This window comes from Oculina patagonica, chromosome 5 (genome assembly GCF_052425735.1).
Source record: "Oculina patagonica isolate OP01 chromosome 5, crgOcupat, whole genome shotgun sequence".
NCBI lineage: Eukaryota > Metazoa > Cnidaria > Anthozoa > Scleractinia > Oculinidae > Oculina > Oculina patagonica.
In genome coordinates, this window is record NC_135762.1 from 3488560 (window position 1) to 3506842 (window position 18283).

At 41.0% G+C, this 18283-nt stretch overlaps 2 protein-coding genes and 1 pseudogene across 2 annotated transcripts; 1 reads left to right on the plus strand and 2 right to left on the minus strand.

Moving 5' to 3' along the window:
- The first annotated feature begins 1491 nt into the window (after positions 1–1491).
- Positions 1492–9556, plus strand: LOC144654870 (uncharacterized). Its single transcript, XM_078515105.1, has 2 exons — positions 1492–1555; positions 8436–9556. Exon 2 carries the CDS (start codon positions 8451–8453, stop codon positions 9531–9533), a length of 1083 nt encoding a protein of 360 aa, XP_078371231.1. The 5' UTR covers positions 1492–1555; positions 8436–8450; the 3' UTR covers positions 9534–9556.
- A 3361-nt stretch (positions 9557–12917) lies between these two features.
- On the minus strand, positions 12918–15345 carry LOC144653982 (uncharacterized; annotated as a pseudogene).
- A 991-nt stretch (positions 15346–16336) lies between these two features.
- On the minus strand, positions 16337–17631 carry LOC144653984 (uncharacterized). Its single transcript, XM_078514116.1, has one exon. It carries the CDS (start codon positions 17629–17631, stop codon positions 16549–16551), a length of 1083 nt encoding a protein of 360 aa, XP_078370242.1. The 3' UTR covers positions 16337–16548.
- Between the last annotated feature and the right edge of the window lie 652 nt (positions 17632–18283).

Sequence of the window (18283 nt, forward strand, 5' to 3'; positions counted from 1 at the left end):
ACGAACTGTATTTATTTGAGGCAGTTCTGCTAGAAAAGGTGGCATCGGATATATAATGATAGTGAAGAGCTTAACTCCTGCATGCAACACTTGTTCTATTGTATGTCAGTTAATAAAAGCACACTCACAAATCAGGGATCTATGGTTCTTGTTTTGAGGAGTTATTCAGTGAAACGTGAAGTGCACGCAGATTAGTTCAAATTAGTTGACAAGTCAAGTGGCGCGAAGCCGCAAAGTTGGGTATGATACTGGATCGTGATTGGCACGCTTTGAAGCGTAGCAACCGTTATGCGTGGGCGACCAGAGTCCTTGGAACTTTGAACTGAGATCTCGTTCAACAACATGTGCTGTTTTCCTTGCGCGGGAGAGGCTGAATTTGGTCAACTGTGAAAAGCATGAAGCTAGTTAGAATTTCTGTTTTGTTTTGTTTTATTTTATAAGCAGCGTTTGTAGCGCTTGCTGCTGACAAGCAAATTTATCCACTCGAAAGCGAGGCACTTCATCGTGGGTGTTTCCTGTTTACAATATTGTGCATAACTTCTATCGACCGTTAGTTGGCCTTCGGGCCTTCATAGCTTAGAAACATAACTAAATAATTTGAGTGATGACATCTGCGATTGCAAAGAAGAAAAAACACCGGAAACTGCTTGCGTGTCTGCACCTGTTCAACTACCTTAGTCTTGGTCAAGAACCTTAAAACACTACCGTCAAATTTTAATTTTCCTACGCAGAGACGTCTCCGGTTTTCTTCCTTCGTCTGCATACGGGCTAGTGGATACATTAAGTAGGCTTACACGTGCCAAAGAATCAACGTCGTTGCAAATGCATTTATTTGCCTTTTGATGGCCTTCGATAGACTAAGTATTATCATACCACTTCTTGAGAACAAAACCTAGGGGCTTTTCTTGTCTGCAGAACCTATAAACCGTTTTGGAGAAAGTATAACGTGTCTTAAAATAGGTGGATTCGAAGTTGTAAGAAAAAAAAGGCAAAAAGATAACGTTTTCTCGTATATTTGGTCAGGCAGGGCGTCGTTCGTTTCTTTGCAGGATGTCAACATGTATTATTTCAAGAAAGGTAATTTCATGTTCGACAGCAAAAACATTTTGTCCTTAGGATTTTTTTTGTATTGACTAGGAAAAAGGGAACAAAGCACACACGCTACGGTTAACACGAAAAGCAGTTAACGAACGGAAATGCGTCATGTCAATGTCACGGTTCATTGTTTCCAATGGAAACAGCGTTTCAATCCGGAAGCTCTTAACAGTAAACTCGGAAATTATAACCATACTACAAATATGATTACAAAAAATGTTTCAAATAAACCTATGCGAGGTTTGTGGGTGCGGCCGAGACCCTTATAGAGCACACTCTTAAAATACTTAGCACCGTCATGGGTCTCGAACATTCGCTATTGATACCGAGTAACCTGCGTTTGCATATAAAGATTGTCACCTTATAGTCAGGTGTTTAAAGCCCAACCGGACAGATCTACCAAACAGTTTACACCTCAAGCTGCATACTTTTTGGCCTGATCTCGAACACGTGACTTCAGGTTGGTCAGAAATTTCACTGTTATATAAATAATATCGAATTTAGTTGGCACTGTACCCTCTTCGGTATTATGAAAATTGTGTACAGGCCCTTTACGCGTGTGATTTTATTAATATTTTCTTGAAAAAACATCTTTTTTTGGCTAATGTTGTTTGCTACTTTAATGATTACTTGTACATCAAAATGTCAAATAAGAGCTTCCAATTTTAAGCTCGAATTTGCAATTGAGGGGCACAATTTTAAACAAGTCATGAAATAACACCCGATATAGAGTACGGTTATGACCATAAATCCTTAAATATGCACTGTGGTTTTATAGGATGAACACATTTACAAACAACACTATCGAAGAGAATCAAATGTTAAGTTTGCATAATCGAAATTAAACGAAAATAATCGAAATTTCCTTAGGGGTAACACTGATTCACCTGCACAATTTACTGCACTCATCACATGATGACAAACTGACCCTTGAATTTAATATATTTTCACAACTTTGATGCAATTAACTGCAGTTTGTTTCGAGAAGATTTCATTCTTTCTCCTAAGTTTGAAAGTAATTCACTAAAATGATGATATACATACACGGAAAATGCATTGTTAGAGTTTCGTAGACAGGATTTCCGCGAGAATGCTATCACAGTTTAATCGACTTGTTTCGAACTCAGTGCATTTAACTAATAACCAGACCCTCTTTTGAAAACACGATAATTTCTCGCCCAGAATTACAAGGCCTAAAAATCTTACAAATCTTACCAAACTGGAATATTTGCTTGACTAAAAGGCACCAACATATTGAAGTGAATCAATTTTATACGCCACCCGACAATCTGAATTATGGACCAGAGTCAGTACCCTAAGTGGGACCTTAAACCGAACTTTGAGGATATTTTCCCTTGTGGTAGCTTACTTCAACGCGAGGCTAATACAAACCCTTTTACACTTAAACGGAAAATGTGGATTTTATTGACATGAAACTGGTTTTAACAGCTCATTATATAGCTGGTCCATTCATGTAGAATAATAAGTTAAACACAAAAGTACAATATACGTTTCAAAAGGCAGTATTATTACAAGTGCTCTCAGTGATCGGAAAACTACTGAGTTGACAACGCTTAGCCAAACTTTTGATCGCATATTATTATGTGTATAACAATTCTTCTTCAATAAGAAGTAACACTCACTCTAGAAAAAAAAAATACTACACAAAACTTACATGCTAGGTCATTCAACGTAGCAGAGATGCGCGTATAAATAACTAATTTTATTTAAAACTCGGGTTGATGGGGCTGGTTAGGCACCTAGCAGTACATGCCGATGAAATAAAATAATAAAAAATACTATAACTGAACTATAACATATAACCGAACAACAATGATATATATGAAGCAAAATAACTCGTACCGGTTCTCGGCGTCATTTTCCTGCTAAGAAGTACACAAAATGTAGTCGATCGCTGAGGACAAGCCCTAGAACGTTGATAAACCAAACAAGTAGCCCGGACCTTTTGTCTTCAATAGCTTTTCAATCGAAGCAGCGTTTATTTTTCAAGCCGGAAACACTTAACAGTAAACTCGGAAATTATAACCATACCACAAATATGATTACAAAGATGTGGAACAGTGTAAAAATGTTGTCTTGAATTTTTTTTATAATAAAAACCAAGCGTTTTCGACAAAAGTCATCTTCTTGGTTTATGTCCATCCACGATTATATGTCGTTTATAATACAGTGTACTTAATTCTCGAAGGGAGCAAACAAATTAAGTGCTATATTTCCAAGTTGTTCCTCATGGAATAACTTGGCAAGGTAGAAACTAAAACAAAAACAATCCCTAAAATTGCCAGAATGATGGATTCGTTTACATTTTTCATCAAGCCCCATGAATCTGGGTCTTTTCCATAACCCTAAAACTGCACAGGAGAGCACCCTTGTTTTACTCTGTTACAAACCTTTCCATGTTTTTTATAGTAATTCCACCAAACAAAACGCGGAGTCGATCCCATGTGTTATTCTCCCGGGAAACAAGAACAATATCACCACAATAAACGAATTATAGCAATAGTGGACACTGACATTTATTGCCTCTATATCACTAAAGGGATCACGGAGCTTTACTGCAAACGTAAAAAGCCAAAGAAAGAACTGAAAGGAATTGTAGTACTAATAGTGATACGAATGGATTTTATATCGGTTTAATATCCAGAAAAATATATTAGCAAATAAAGGGATTGAGTTCACTATCCATTAACACATCTCGAAAGCAAAATAACTCGCAAAATAACTCGTACCGGTTCTCGGCGTCATTTTCCTGCTAAGAAGTACACAAAATGTAGGCGATCGCTGAGGACAAGCCCTAGAACGTTGATAAACCAAACAAGTCAGGCACATAATGTCCGATCAGATAGGATAACTCACTTCAAGAGAATCGCAAGTCAACTACAAGTTTAGAAGAATTGAATAAAAATAATGTCACTGACATGTGATAACACCGTATAGAACACAAATTTCAACTGATAACTTTCCAAAATAAATATAAATATAATGGTAGAATATGTAAACCAAAACTATCTGACCCGGCCGACGAAGCTATAAGTCTGAAAAGTCCACCATCATTGCTGTTTGTAAAGAAGCGACGAGTCGGCCGTGGAATGTCGGCGAATTCAACGTTGAAAATCCAGTTTATTCAAAAGAAGACAAGCTCTTCTTGGGCATATTTTCATCCATTTGTGGTAGTGCTCGAACTTCATAATTCTGATCTTGTTCGCGTTCTTCTAACCTTCGATCGCATAACACGAAGCAAGCACAAGGTGAACCGTCATTAATCGTCATCAGATCTTCAGGATCTTCCCAGTAGCTCCTATTGCAGAACAGGAAAGAAGGGCCTATACTTTCGCTATTATAACCATTGAATTCTCATGACCCACCAAGCTCTTTTGATTTGATAAGAAAAAGAATGTGATTTTGTTGCTAACTGCTAGTTTGACTGTGCACGCGACCGGCCACGATTTGAATACCCTCGTGGCTCGTAGAATCGATTTCCTTAGCTAAAAATCCATTTGCAGGCTCAAAAAGAATGGATGAATCTTGCTTTAAATCTTCCCAGTCAGTTCCTTCTGTGCTCTAAAGTCAATTAAGAACTTGAATTCTTCTAAAAGTATTTGGTTTGTGTAAACTGCTGGTGTCTGTGAAAAGCAGAGTTAAGGTTGATCTCGAAATTTCGAAACATTTGCCATGGTTACTAGGCGAATATCCTTAGGGAGGGTGGGGTAGGTACTTAGCTTTTCCCTAAAACTTCACAATGGAGCTGGCTCTTGTTTGACTTTTGCAGGTTCCCCATGTTTAGCCAATTTCATCAAACAGCCCAGAGTCACTGATCTCTTGCCACCACTCAGATTCTAATCTCAACTGCGGCTTACCTATGTGTTATCAGTCCGCGAAATAATGAACCGCGTCACACGGTCGAATAAAGCAAATGATCGTTTGCACGACTGCAACTGTTTATCTCGGCCTTGGGTAAATAATTGCTCAAAACAGTACATGTCAGTAAAGGCTCCCTTCAATTTCCAGTTTTGTTTGTGTATACATGGCCTGCGTGCAGACGTCCTGTTTGATTCCTTCGTCTGCATGCAGACTGGTGGATATATGAAATAGGCTAACATGTATTACTGCTAAAGAATCAACGTCATTGTCACTATCATTGTGAATGCACCTACTTGCCTTCGATTTTATTACTCTAGATGCTGCAGATTTCTCCCCCAAAAACGAGAAAACGGGGCCCTAGAATATATTAATCGTTTCCTAAAGTTTTGGAGAAATGACAACCAGTTTTCAAATCGATGCCTGAGTTATGGGAAAGCTGGTGAAGGCATGATTATTGGGGCATACAGCTCCAACATCATTTGCTACTTTCGAGATGTCAACGAGTATCATTTTCAAAAACGTTCGTGTCCTGAGACAGCAAAAACATTTTGTCTTAAGGATGTTGCTGTTTTAACTCGGAAATAAGTAACAAAACACTCACGCAAAGAAAAGCAGTTAGCCGACGGATGTGCGTCGTTCCAATAGCCCGGACAGTTTTGTTTTCAATAGCTTTTCAATCGAAGCAGCGTTTCAAGCCGGAAGCACTTAACAGTAAACTCGGAAATTATAACCATACCACAAATATGATTACAAAGATGTGGAGCAGTGTAAAAATGTTGTCTTGAATTTTTTTATAATAAAAACCAAGCGTTTTCGACAAAAGTCATCTTCTTGGTTTATGTCCATCCACGATTATATGTCGTTTATACTTAATTCTCGAAGGGAGCAAACAAATTAAGTGCTATATATTTCCAAGTTGTTCCTCATGGAATAACTTGGCAAGGTAGAAACTAAAACAAAAACAATCCCTAAAATTGCCAGAATGATGGATTCGTTTACATTTTTCATCAAGCCCCATGAATCTGGGTCTTTTCCATAACCCTAAAACTGCACAGGAGAGCACCCTTGTTTTACTCTGTTATAGACCTTTCCATTATATTTTTTTATAGTAATTCCACCAAACAAAACGCGGAGTCGATCCCATGTGTTATTCTCCCGGGAAACAAGAACAATATCACCACAATAAACGAATTATAGCAATACTGGACACTGGCATTTATTGCCTCTATATCACTAAAGGGATCACGGAGCTTTACTGCAAACGTAAAAAGCCAAAGAAAGAACTGAAAGGAATTGTAGTACTAATAGTGATACGAATGGATTTTATATCGGTTTAATATCCAGAAAAATAAATTAGCAAATAAAGGGATTGAGTTCACTTTCCATTAACACATCTCGTATGCTCCATTTACGAATTTTTAACATCGTCATCCCATGGTCGACTATTTCTTTTAACAAAACATTCAATTTAATTTTAGCTTTAGGTTCTTTAAAAAGCCGAATGGTTTCCGTAAACAAAGTTTTTAGACACAAAAGAAAGGTTATAGGTCGGTTTTAATGAACGTTAATATGACTTTCAAGCAGACTAGTTGATTAGTTATCCAAAAGGGAAGGAAGTCAAGGACACGTGATTTGAAAATTGCTATTTTACCTAGCCACTGACCAAATCAAACAATCTTTGAATATTGGCTTTACTCGGATGCAGATAAACCATGCATTACAAAGGATAATAAGGATGATTGAGTTGTTATTCACATAAATGGCTGTCACCTCTTTGCAGTGCCACGTTAAGTATTTTTTATCTCCTATTGATTAACATGCAAAAATAAAGGTTTCAGTCGTATCTTACACCGCCTTGTATGCCACAGTATTGCTCAACGAAATCTTAGCGTTTTCCAGGCATTTGTTCGTGTAAGACCGAGTCAACCGCTAAAAACATCGCTGCACGCTTCTATCTATGATCCGAGGCCCACATCATTGAAAAACTGAAGAATCTTTTCCCAGTATCTTAAGCCCCGGCATCTTTCCGGTCCTATCCCCCACCCGGTCCTATTCCCCACCCGGAGGCAAGGAACTAAGCCCGGGTGGGGGACTCCTACATGAAAGGAACGGGGATGTTCGTCGTCTCTCTCAAGGCCGTTGTAAATTACGGATTTTTGTTTTACTTTAGGGTGTTCAAGAAGAAAACGCCAATATTTTTAGCTGTCGAGATCTCGTTTAGGGGTGCACGTGATTAAAAAAAATTCTGAAATTTCTGCTTAATGTGTACTTAATTTAGTAATGTCGTTTTTAATTGGTCGAGACTTTAAAAACATTAACTGCCTTTTTAAAACAACGGAGAAAGTTCTGCTCTCTGTACCTTGGTTACTCACGTCTATTGTGCTCTAAAGCTAGACACGTCGTGTTTTTATCTGTCAAATAATTAAATTAATCTTAACGGCTCTTTAAAAATGCACGAGAAACTCCTGCTGCGTTTACCATGCTCAGAGTCACGTCGTTTTTTAATTAGTCGAAAACTCCTGCTCGTTTTTAATTGGTTTAGATACTTAAAACAATGAACTGCCTTATTAAAATACAGGGGCACCCAGCAGACCGTTTCGGTGTAAATTTCGGTTCCTAAATTTTTCTGAAGTTTGAAAGTTCAGCTAGCGTATCCGAAAAGATAACTTTTCTTAGCGTTTAAAAATAAGGCTTTAAATCGCACAAAATGGGCACTTGTAACGTAAAAACGATGTTCCGACACCTATAGTAAAATTTTCTCGTTGGGTATCCCATGTGGGGAGAGAAATAACAATGATTTAGTTTTATTTTATTTATTTGCTTCGCTGGTAATAAACATAAAAAAAGTCCAACATAAAAGTTATTGTTTTGGTTTTGAAGTAGCTGGTTAATGTTCCAGCCCATTAGCCACCCTGAAAATACCAGAAAGACTCCTGCTCTGTGTACCTAGGTTACTCACGTATTTTTTAGTTGTTTGAGAAATTAAAATATCTGAGAAACTTCTGCTCCGTTACTCGCGTCCGTCTTTAGACGAAATTACGACAGCGACATGCAGACCATTCTTAGTTGCGACATGACAACCTTTGAAGTTGAGACGGGAGACATGTACACCTTCCGCCGTAAAAAGGCCTCATCCAAGGGAAACGACTTTTGGCTCGAGTTATCGGGAGGTTCGAGAAACCGAAATCCACTTATATGTATAGCTGTAAGTTTTCACTGAATGGATGGTTACTTCATTTACATTTTTATCTTTGGAGCTCGTAAGTGAAACTCATATACAAAGGTGCCAAACAAACATGACCTGACAGACGTAGCTCCCCTAACATTAACAGGCGCAGGCAGTGTAGAATGCAGTGGAAAATACTATTGCATGCAATGGACACTAGCACTGTACATAAATATGGAGGTAATGAAGTTAATTAAAGTAACCTTTTTTTTCCTTATTCATTATTCATTAGGAAAAGGAGACTGAAATGAAGACAGAACGACAACGTCGACAAAAGCAGAACAAAGTAACTTCTAATTCTACTTCGAATGGTGGTCAATGTGATAATCGAACTGAGGCTTCTCGACAAGATATCGAAAACGCATCAACTTCAGAGGCCTCTTACAGTTTAGCTGATGGCAGCCTTCCCAGAAGCCAACTCTGCCGTGTTGACGGAAAGATTGAAGAGGACAACAGCATCTATCCCGCGAAGTCAATATGTAAGCAGTCCGGGATGGACAACGAAATGGCTTCAGGCATAGATTCACTGGACATCCTTTTCGATGGAACTTGGCGATCACCGACTTCCTCTGACTTGGCAAGCGTGTCAGACGTTATTGAAAGAAAGCTATCTTCAGAAAGCATGGATTCAGATGTCCTAAACTCGAGCTTGGATTTTGCACCAAGTCTAGATGATGTATTTGATGTTATTGATGAAATAGATTCTTTTGAGCCGGGTCTGCACATGAATGCGCCCATGTCAACGCCATCAACCCATGTAACGCCCCAGATTTACAGGTGTAGTAGCCTTTATCAGCTGCCCAGTGGCTCACGTCCGTGCAATTCATTCCAGGGCTTTAACTTTGGTCTCGTGAAAGGTCTTCAAAACCCTTCACGTGGTTTAATCACAGCCATGAGAAGGCTTTGTGAGTTACTTTCAAAACCAAGATCAGATCATTTGGAATCTGTCTTTGTTCGCCTTCTTAACAGCACCGTAACCGAAATGGAAGACGCCACACAACCTCAATCCAAGCGTCCCAGGAGGAACAATGAGAGGCTATCTGTCCCTTATAGACAGAGAAAACGGCCAAACAAGTCTGCAAGCGATGCTGAGAGAAGCTTCAAGTCAGGCAGTCGTTCCATCACTTCGAAGTCGAAGTCTCTGCCAGCTATTTCCACCAGGGCAGACAGGTGCACAGAAACTGTGGATTTAACTGGCTTAGAAGAGAGCGAGAAAGAACAGCGACAAGATAGTAAAGAGAGTCAAAAGAAATCTTTCATTGCTCTTGAGGACACTATGTCAGCCTTTATGAGCAGTCTGTCTAATATTGCAGCCAAACAAGAAAGCTAGTAAAAAAAATAGAAAACTTTATATATACCGAATTTATGTAGTTGTTTAATTATTTTGGCGTTTCTATGTCCGTCTTATGTTTTTTCTATTATCCAGTCTTGCTGCTTTAATAGCTATGTGTGTTAAATAGTAGTTCCTTGAAATAGTTCAAACCACAAGCTCTATCTTCAGCGCTCTCTCGAGTGCAGCCCAAGTTTATTGCAGAAACGAGAGAGGTAAAGATCGCAGGCTTATTTTCCCTGATAGATGAGAGCTAGTTCAACAAGTCCAAATCCAAAGGAAAGGCTAACCAACAAGAAACCAAACAAACACTGAAATGAACAAACAATAAATGAATTCATTAATTCATTATTGTACTGATATCAATCCATAAGTATAACCCAGCACGGAGCAAATCGCTCAATACCTGCATGAACATATAGTAGACATGTCACAGCTTTTGCAAAAATTGTTGTGCAAAATGGTAATGGTAATAATACAGGAAGTTTGCGAGAAACTAACATGTACATACGCTAAAAATTGTATTATAAACTAAATAATCGAAACTGGAAGTACTACGACAAAGACACTATAAAGTGATACAAGCATTTGCAGTAAAGGAGAGATTTGCAGTAGCATAAGTGATGTAAGTATTTGTACAAACAAGCATTAAACGTTTTAACAGTATAAATCAGATGTTTGACGGTAGTAACATAAAGGTTCTACGGTTTCCCACTCCCCCCACCCACCCGCCCACCCACCCACCCACCACCCTTTTCCCGACCGTGTTTTTGGATGACAGAAAGGCATATCAAAGTGTTTCATGACTCCAACTATGTCTGCGGTTACTATCAATAGAAAAAGGGAAATTTGATTATAAGCCAAGTGAAGGGGATGATCGAATAAATGAATTGAGACACTGGGAATCGTTGCCAATGAAAACAAATTTAGTGGCTCAGGCGGGACTCGAACCCGCGACCTTGGGGTTGGATGACCATTGCTCGAGCTCTACCATATGAGCTACAAAGCCACAGATGGGAACAGCGCGCGAGTGAATCCCATATGAACTTACATGCGGACAGGAGATTCCTGCAGCGAACATTTGGAACATGTAATACATGTGAAGAACAAATAAATGCGGATGAACAGTGTTTCGATTTTAGTTTGGAATCATCCTCAGTCATAATGATCGAATGAGGGCAAAAATCAAGACCTAAAAAAATTCCCAAGGGCTTCCCACCTAACCCAAAAAAATACCTACACCAAACATTGACCCGCAAAAATCAACAGCTGTTTTTAATTTATTCAAAGAACTACGCAGCCAAGTTACCAAAAAAAATCCCGGAATCGAATTTTTTAAACACAAAAAAATCCTAGGATCATCCCTGTTGTGGTTTCGGGTCCGTGGAATCAGGATTTACGAACAAACATTAGGAGAACAAACCCAGATCAACACAAGGATTTTATTCTCTACACACGAGGAGCAGGCATGTAGTGCGTATGTACATAGGTCCGCATATCATGCCCAGAAATGGCATAACAAACTATAACATCCTTCTCCTTCTGAGAAAGAAGGCAAAAAGAACAGTACTAGACAGGGTACTTAAGTAAACAAATAAATAAATAAAAATAAACTGAAAATATTATCATATTGTCAAGTGTCCATTGTCCGAATAGAGTCTTCAATCAAAAGCAAACAGAAACTCAGGTCTAAAATGTGCATATCACAGTTCAGTTTGTAGGTTCAACTTGTCAGGTGGTTTCACCATCCTGGAAGAGTGGCGGAGTAGAATCTCTCTGGACACATGCTCTGCTGGTGATGTGAGGCAAGATGTGCTGGGGGTTACTGAAGTAATTGCATTGGTTGAGGTGATTCCACTTGGTTGAGCACTGGGTGCTGTGGTGCAGCCTATATCTGGTGATACTGCTTCAGGTTCTGTCATGCCTGTGTTGTTGTTGCCTTGTTTTTTGACCTTCTCTCCAGTAGGGCGGATGTGCCAGCGGTTTCGCCTTAAGGTACTACCGTTTGCCATGGCAACAACATATGAGCGAGGGGCCTGGACAATGCTCTTAATTACACCAGGATCCCATTTATGGCTGTGTGGGTTTCGTACACGCACTGCTTCATCAGGGTGTAAGGCAGGAAGGATCTTTGAGGTTTTGTCATACTGTGACTTCTGCTGGTCCTGCCTTGTTTGAAGTTTGACATTTACGTCACCATCTGCTGACAAAGAAAGGCTGGGCTTAGAAACTGCTGGGAGGTTGGTTTGATACACTCTCGAGTTCAACAGTTCGGCTGGAGATGGGATGTTATAATCAAACAGCGTGCTTCGCATGCATAGCATGGCAAGATGAGGGTCTGCACCAGATTCTTTGCATTTTTTTAAGAGCATCTTCACAGTTTGAACAGTTCTTTCAATGAAGCCATTAGCTTGTTGGAAGTATGGACTTGTCGTAACATGAACGAAACCATATGTATTGCTGAATTCCTGAAAGTGGGCAGATGTGAACTGTGTGTCATTTCCTGTGACAAGTTTGTTTGGGATTCCATGCTCTTCAAATATGGCTTTCAAATGTGCAACAGTTGTGTCTGATCGCATGTTGTCCAATTTCCTCACCAATGGAAACTTGCTGTAGTAGTCTGATACCAGCAGGTAAGCCAAATTGTTCCAGGAAAAACAATTCAGATCCTAGCATGTGCCATTGTTTAGGTGGAATGTCATGGGGCACAAGAGGCTCTTTCACATTTAGGTTCTGATTTCTTTGCAAGGAGCACAGCATTTGACCATTTCCTCTATGTCACGGTTTATGTTGGCCCAAAACACAGATCCTTTGGCACGGTGTTTACACTTTTCTGCGCCTTGGTGTGCAAAGTGCAACTGCTGTAACACGGCAGGCTGTAGGCTTGTTGGGATCATGATGCGTGTGCCCTTTAGGATGATACCGCGGTCTGCAACAGTTAATTCATCACGGTAATTCCAATAGGCATGAAGATGTGATGGACATTCTGATCTTGTGTTGGGCCATCCCTGTGTGACGACTGTGCGGAGGGAGAGGAGCACTTCATCTTTAGATGTTTCTTCTTTTATTTGGTCAATTCTTGTTGGGCTGGCATTTAGATGTAGGTGGAGTTCATGGACTGACACGTCAAGCCCTTCAATTGTGTCCCCTGGGCATGGGCTGATTCTAGACAATGCATCTGCCAGTGGTACTTCCTTTCCTGGGACATACTTGATGTTCACGTCGTACTTCTGAATCCTGAGCATCATTCTTGCAATGCGTGGTGGAGCAGTTGAGAGGTATTTTTTGAAAATCGCTTCTAATGGCTTGTGGTCTGTCTCAACAGTGATGTGTCGCCCATATGCATAGTAATGAAACTTCTCAAGGCCATGCACAACAGGTGGGCTAGCATTTTTCTCTCGATGTTTGAGTAGCGGGTTTCGTTTCAGTCAGGAGCTTACTTCTGTATTCGACAGGCCCTCTGTCCTGGATAAGGGTTGCCCCAAGACCGCGTAGGGATGCGTCAACTTGAATAGTCACTGGTTTCGCACTGTCGAAGAACTGAAGCGAACCGGCAGATGTGATTGCATCTTTGATTTTGTCAACAGCAGACTGGTGCTCAGGGCCCCACTGGAAGTCACTGCTCTCCTTGGTCAGGTCTAATAGGTTGGATGATATGTAGGCTAAGTTAGGTACAATTCGCTGAGGAACTGCGTCATGCCAAGGAAGGATTGCAGGTCGGCAAGGCTTCCAGAAGAGTCCATCTTCTCAATTGCTTCCATTTTCTGTGAGTCTGGCCTTAGGTCACTGGCACTGATGATGTGACCAGAGAGCGGTATCTCGGAACATCTTATCTTGCATTTATCTGCATTGAAACGGAGGCCAGTTTCACGTGCGCGTTTCATGACGGCTCTGAGGCTAGCATCATTATCGCTATGGTCACCTTTGTACCCACAGACGATGATGTCATCAGCTATGCCAGTTACTCCGGGTAAATCGCCAAATGTTTCGTCAACCTTCTTCTGGAAGATGTCCTGGGCACAGATCAACCCAAATGGAAGTCGCAGAAATCTGTACCTGCCATGTGGCGAGTTAAAGGTGGTGTAAAGTGAGCTTTGGTGATCCAGTTGTATGTTCCAATACCCGCTGCGGGCGTCAATGATAGAAAAATACTTTGCACCATCCAGTTTGGGAAGAACCTCATCTAATGTTGGAGTTCAATGATGTGGGCGTGTGATGGCTCGGTTGAGGTCTTTAGGGTCTAGACAGAGTCTGAGTGCATCATTACTTTTTGTGACACATACTAAGGAATTGATCATGACCCAGTCAGTGGGTTCATCAACCCTGGCAATTATGCCTTGCTCATCAAGTTCCTTTTTGAGTGAATCACGCAGGGCCTCCGGTACATGTCGTGGTGGATGACAACAGGCGGAAAAGTAGGGTCTAGTGTGATGTGAAATTTTCCCTTGAAACAGCCGATAACCTTGAAACAATCTTGATACTGCTGGAGTATTTCTGTTTTGGCAGCTGGGTTACCCACAGGTTTTTGTGTGGAAGTCAGGTCTTGCTGGGTAGTGATGCTGTAGTTCAAGGTGACTAGGTTCATGTCACTGCAGGTTGGCAGGCCCAGTAGTGTTCACCACATGAAATGGGTAGGTGTTGGAATAACCACTGTGTGACAGGGTGAGTGAGCATGTGCCATAGTGCTGTATAGTTTGACCACCAAAGGCAGTGATGGTTTTGGCAGAAGAAGTTAATCCAAGAGGAGCACCATCTGAGTCGTAGGCTGATTCTGGATACGTGTTTACAGGGATGACATTCCCTTCAGCTCCTGTGTCAATTTTGCATAGTAGGGGTGTAACACACTGACCAGATTTAACTTGGATCCGTAGTACTGCTTGGGTGTCGGTCTTTGATAGACTGTCTATTCACAGGAGTGAAAGTACAGTTGGGAAGTACATGGTGTGCCTCCCGTTGGTGCGTCAACATCTGGTTCAGTGGACTCCAGAGCATTTATTCCTTGTCTTTGCTTGTGTTCTTGGCCAGCACGTTTGGCTTGTCTACTGCTAGTCTTGGTCTTTTGGGTGGAACGACACACCTGACTCCAATGGTTCCACTTGCCACAAGCCTTGCACCTTGTTCCATGTGCTGGACAGAGTGATTGTGCAGACATGTCATGAAAGTTCCCACAATGTCCACATCTGGTCTCTTGCGATTTGGGGGGATCCTGTGCTGGTCGTTCCCACGTATTTCCAATATGTCTTAAGGCGTTTACTGTGGTGTCTTGGCTGCCACGTTTATCTTGTAGCTGGTTGCTTGTCGCCTCCTGAGTTCTTGCAGTGTCAATCGCCTTGTCGAGTGTGAGGGTCGCATCGTGTTCCAGGAGCTTAGACTGTACACGCGGGTTGTTAGATTCGAAGATTAGCGCGTCGATGATATGCTCATTAGGGCTTGTGTACTTGCACTCTTTCACTAGGATGCGAACCTTTTTGAGAAAGTAGTCGACAGTTTCTCCCGGTTCCTGTTTTAAGGTGCGAAGCTTGTATCGCGACAATCTGAAGTTACTTTTGGGAGCTACGTATTCCTCGAACTTTTTCCAGTAAGTGCTGAGCTTTTTCTTTTCATCGCCTGTGAGCGACCACGTGGAGACCAGCTCGATGCCTTCTTCGCCTGACCATATTAACAGATAACTAACTTGCTCTTCTTCGCTTTTGTCCTTTAGGGGACCAGAGAAGTATAGTTAACACACGTTTTTGAATTTTCTGACTGCTTGGCGCACATCCGATGAAGACCAATCCATGCGTGGAGTTGGTAGACCGGCGAGTTCCGCCATGTTTGTTTTCGCTGTGGTTTGCGATGCGATGTGTACATGTTCTGCTCAAAAAAACCGTGACAGTGCACCGGCCTGGTGCCTGAATTCGCTTGGAAATCCTGACGAAGTTATTGGTCGACCGCTTCTGACACCATGTTGTGGTTTCGGGTCCGTGGAATCAGGATTTACGAACAAACATGACGAGAACAAACCCAGATCAACACAAGGATTTTATTCTCTACACACGAGGAGCAGACACGTAGTGTGCATGTACATAGATCCGCAGATAATGCCCAGAAATGGCATAACAAACTATAACAATCCCCGTGAATTCAGTGAAATCCCAAGTAACACCCCTGGGCCTTCTAAACGTTTCTAAAGGAAGCCAAAATGAAAAGCATGGGTCCATCGTTGGAAATATAGCCCACGCTGGCTTATAATCAAATTTTCCTTTTTCTACTGATAGTAACCGCAGACATGGTTGGAGTCATGAAAAACTTTGATTAGCTTTTCTGTAATCCAAAAACTCGGCCGGGAAAAGGGTGGTGGGGGTGGTGGGGGGGTGTGGGGGGAGTGGGAAACCGTAGAACCTTTATGTTACTACTGTCAAACATCTGATTTATACTGTTAATACGTTTAATGCTTGTTTGTACAAATACTTACATCACTTAAGCTACTGCAAATCTCTCCTTTACTACAAATACTTTGTATCACTTTATAGTTTATTTGTCGCAGTACTTCCAGCTTCGATTATTTAGTTTATCAGTAATACAATTTTTAGCGTATGTACATGATATGTTAGTTTCTCGCAAACTTCCTGTATTCTTACCACTACAGGTATTTAGCGATATGCTCCATGTTAGGTTATACTTATGGATTATATCAGTGCAATAATGAATAAATAAATTCATTTACTGTTTGTTCATTTCAGTGTTTGTTTGGTTTTCTTGCTGTGTTTACCTTTCTTTTGGATTTGGATTTGTTACCACCTTTCGACTGTCAGAGAAAAAAAGCCAGCCTCCCTCGTTTCTAGAATAAACTGAGACTGCACTCGAGAGAGCGCTGAATTTAAAAGGACCCTGTGATTTGAGCCAATTCAAGGGACTACTTTTTAACACACATAACAGCTACAGCGGCAGAACTGGAGAATACAAAAAACACATGACCGCCAAAATACTTAAACGATTGTATAAATTCGGTATATAAAGTTATATATTTTTTCCTCTAGCTCTCTTGTTTGGCTGCAATATTAGACAGACTGCTCATAAAGGCTGACATAGTGTCCTCAAGAGCAATGAAAGGGTTTTTTTGACTCTCTTTACTATCTTGTTGCTGTTCTTTCTCGCTCTTTTCTAAGCCAGTTAAATCCACACTTTCTGTGCACCTGTCTGCCCTGGTGGAAATAGCTGGCAGAGACTGTGACTTTGAAGTGATGGAACGACTGCCTGACTCGAAGCTTCTCTCAGCATCGCTTGCAGACTTGTTTGGCCGTTTCCTCTGTCTATAAGGAACAGATAGCCTCTCATTGTTCCTCCTGGGACGCTTGAATTGAGGTTGTGTGGCATCTTCCATTTCGGTTACGGTGCTGTTAAGAAGGCGAACAAAGACAGATTCCAAATGATCTGATCTTGGTTTTGAAAGTAACTCACAAAGCCTTCTCATGGCCGTAATTATACCACGTGAAGGGTTTTGAAGACCTTTCACGAGACCAAAGTTAAAGCCCTGGAATGAATTGCACGGATGTGAGCAGCTGGGCAGCTGATAAAGGCTACTACACCTGTAAATCTGGGGCGTTACATGGGTTGATGGCGTTGACATGGGCGCATTCATGTGCAGACCCGGCTCAAAAGAATCCATTTCATCAATGACATCAAATACATCATCTAGACTTGGTGCAAAATCCAAGCTCGAGTTGAGGATATCTGAGTCCATGCTTTCGGAAGACAGCTTTCTTTCAAAAACGTCTGACACGCTTGCTAAGTTCGGAGAAGTCGGTGATCGCCAAGTTCCATCGAAAAGGATGTCCAGTGAATCTATGCCTGAAGCCATTTCGTTGTCCATCCCGGACTGCTTATATATTGACTTCGCGGGATAGATGCTGTTGTCTTCTTTAATCTTTCTGTCGACGTGGCAGTGTTGGCTTCTGAGAAGGCTGCCATCAGCAAAACTGTAAGAGGCCTCTGAAGTTGATCCGTTTTCGATATCTTGTCGAGAAGCTTCAGTTCGATTATCACATTGGCCACCATTCGAAGTAGAATTAGAAGCTCCTTTGTTCTGCTTTTGACGACGTTGTCGTTCTGTCTTCATTTTAGTCTCCTTTTCCTAATGAATAATCAATAATGGAAAAAGGTTAATTTAAATGTCATTACCTCCATATTTATGTACAGTCCCCATACAATAGTATTTACCACCGCATTCTACACTATGTTTAGGGGAGCTACGTCTGTCAGGCTATGCATGTTTGGCACCATTGCATGCATATGAGTTTCACTTACAAGCTCCAAAGATAAAAATGTAAATGAAGGGACCATCCATTCAGTGAAAACTTACAGCTATACATATAAGTGGATCCCGTTTACCCGATTGACGCGAACATCCCGATAACTCAAGGTACAATGATGTGGGCCTCGGATCTTAAATAGGAGCGTGCAGATAGCGGTTGACTCGGTCTTACACGGACAAATGCTTGGAAAACGCTAAGATTTTGTTGTGAGTAATCGTGTATTAAATATCACGTGTCAAATTAAAATAAAGTACTGTAGACAACGCTGATGTTTGTTTGGGCGACACTGTGGCATACAAGGCAGTATAAGATACGAATAAAACCTTTATTTTTGCATGCTAATGGGAGATAAAAAAATACTTAACGTGGCACTGCAAAGACGTGCAATTCATTTATGTGAATAACAACTCAATTACCCTTATTATCCTTTGTAATGCATGGTTTATCTGCATCCGA

What these genes read in the sequence shown, in the direction of transcription:
- LOC144654870 (XM_078515105.1), top strand. Translation starts at nt 8,451, where the DNA reads ATGAAGACAGAACGACAACGTCGACAAAAGCAGAACAAAGTAACTTCT.
- LOC144653984 (XM_078514116.1), bottom strand. Translation starts at nt 17,631, where the DNA reads ATGAAGACAGAACGACAACGTCGTCAAAAGCAGAACAAAGGAGCTTCT.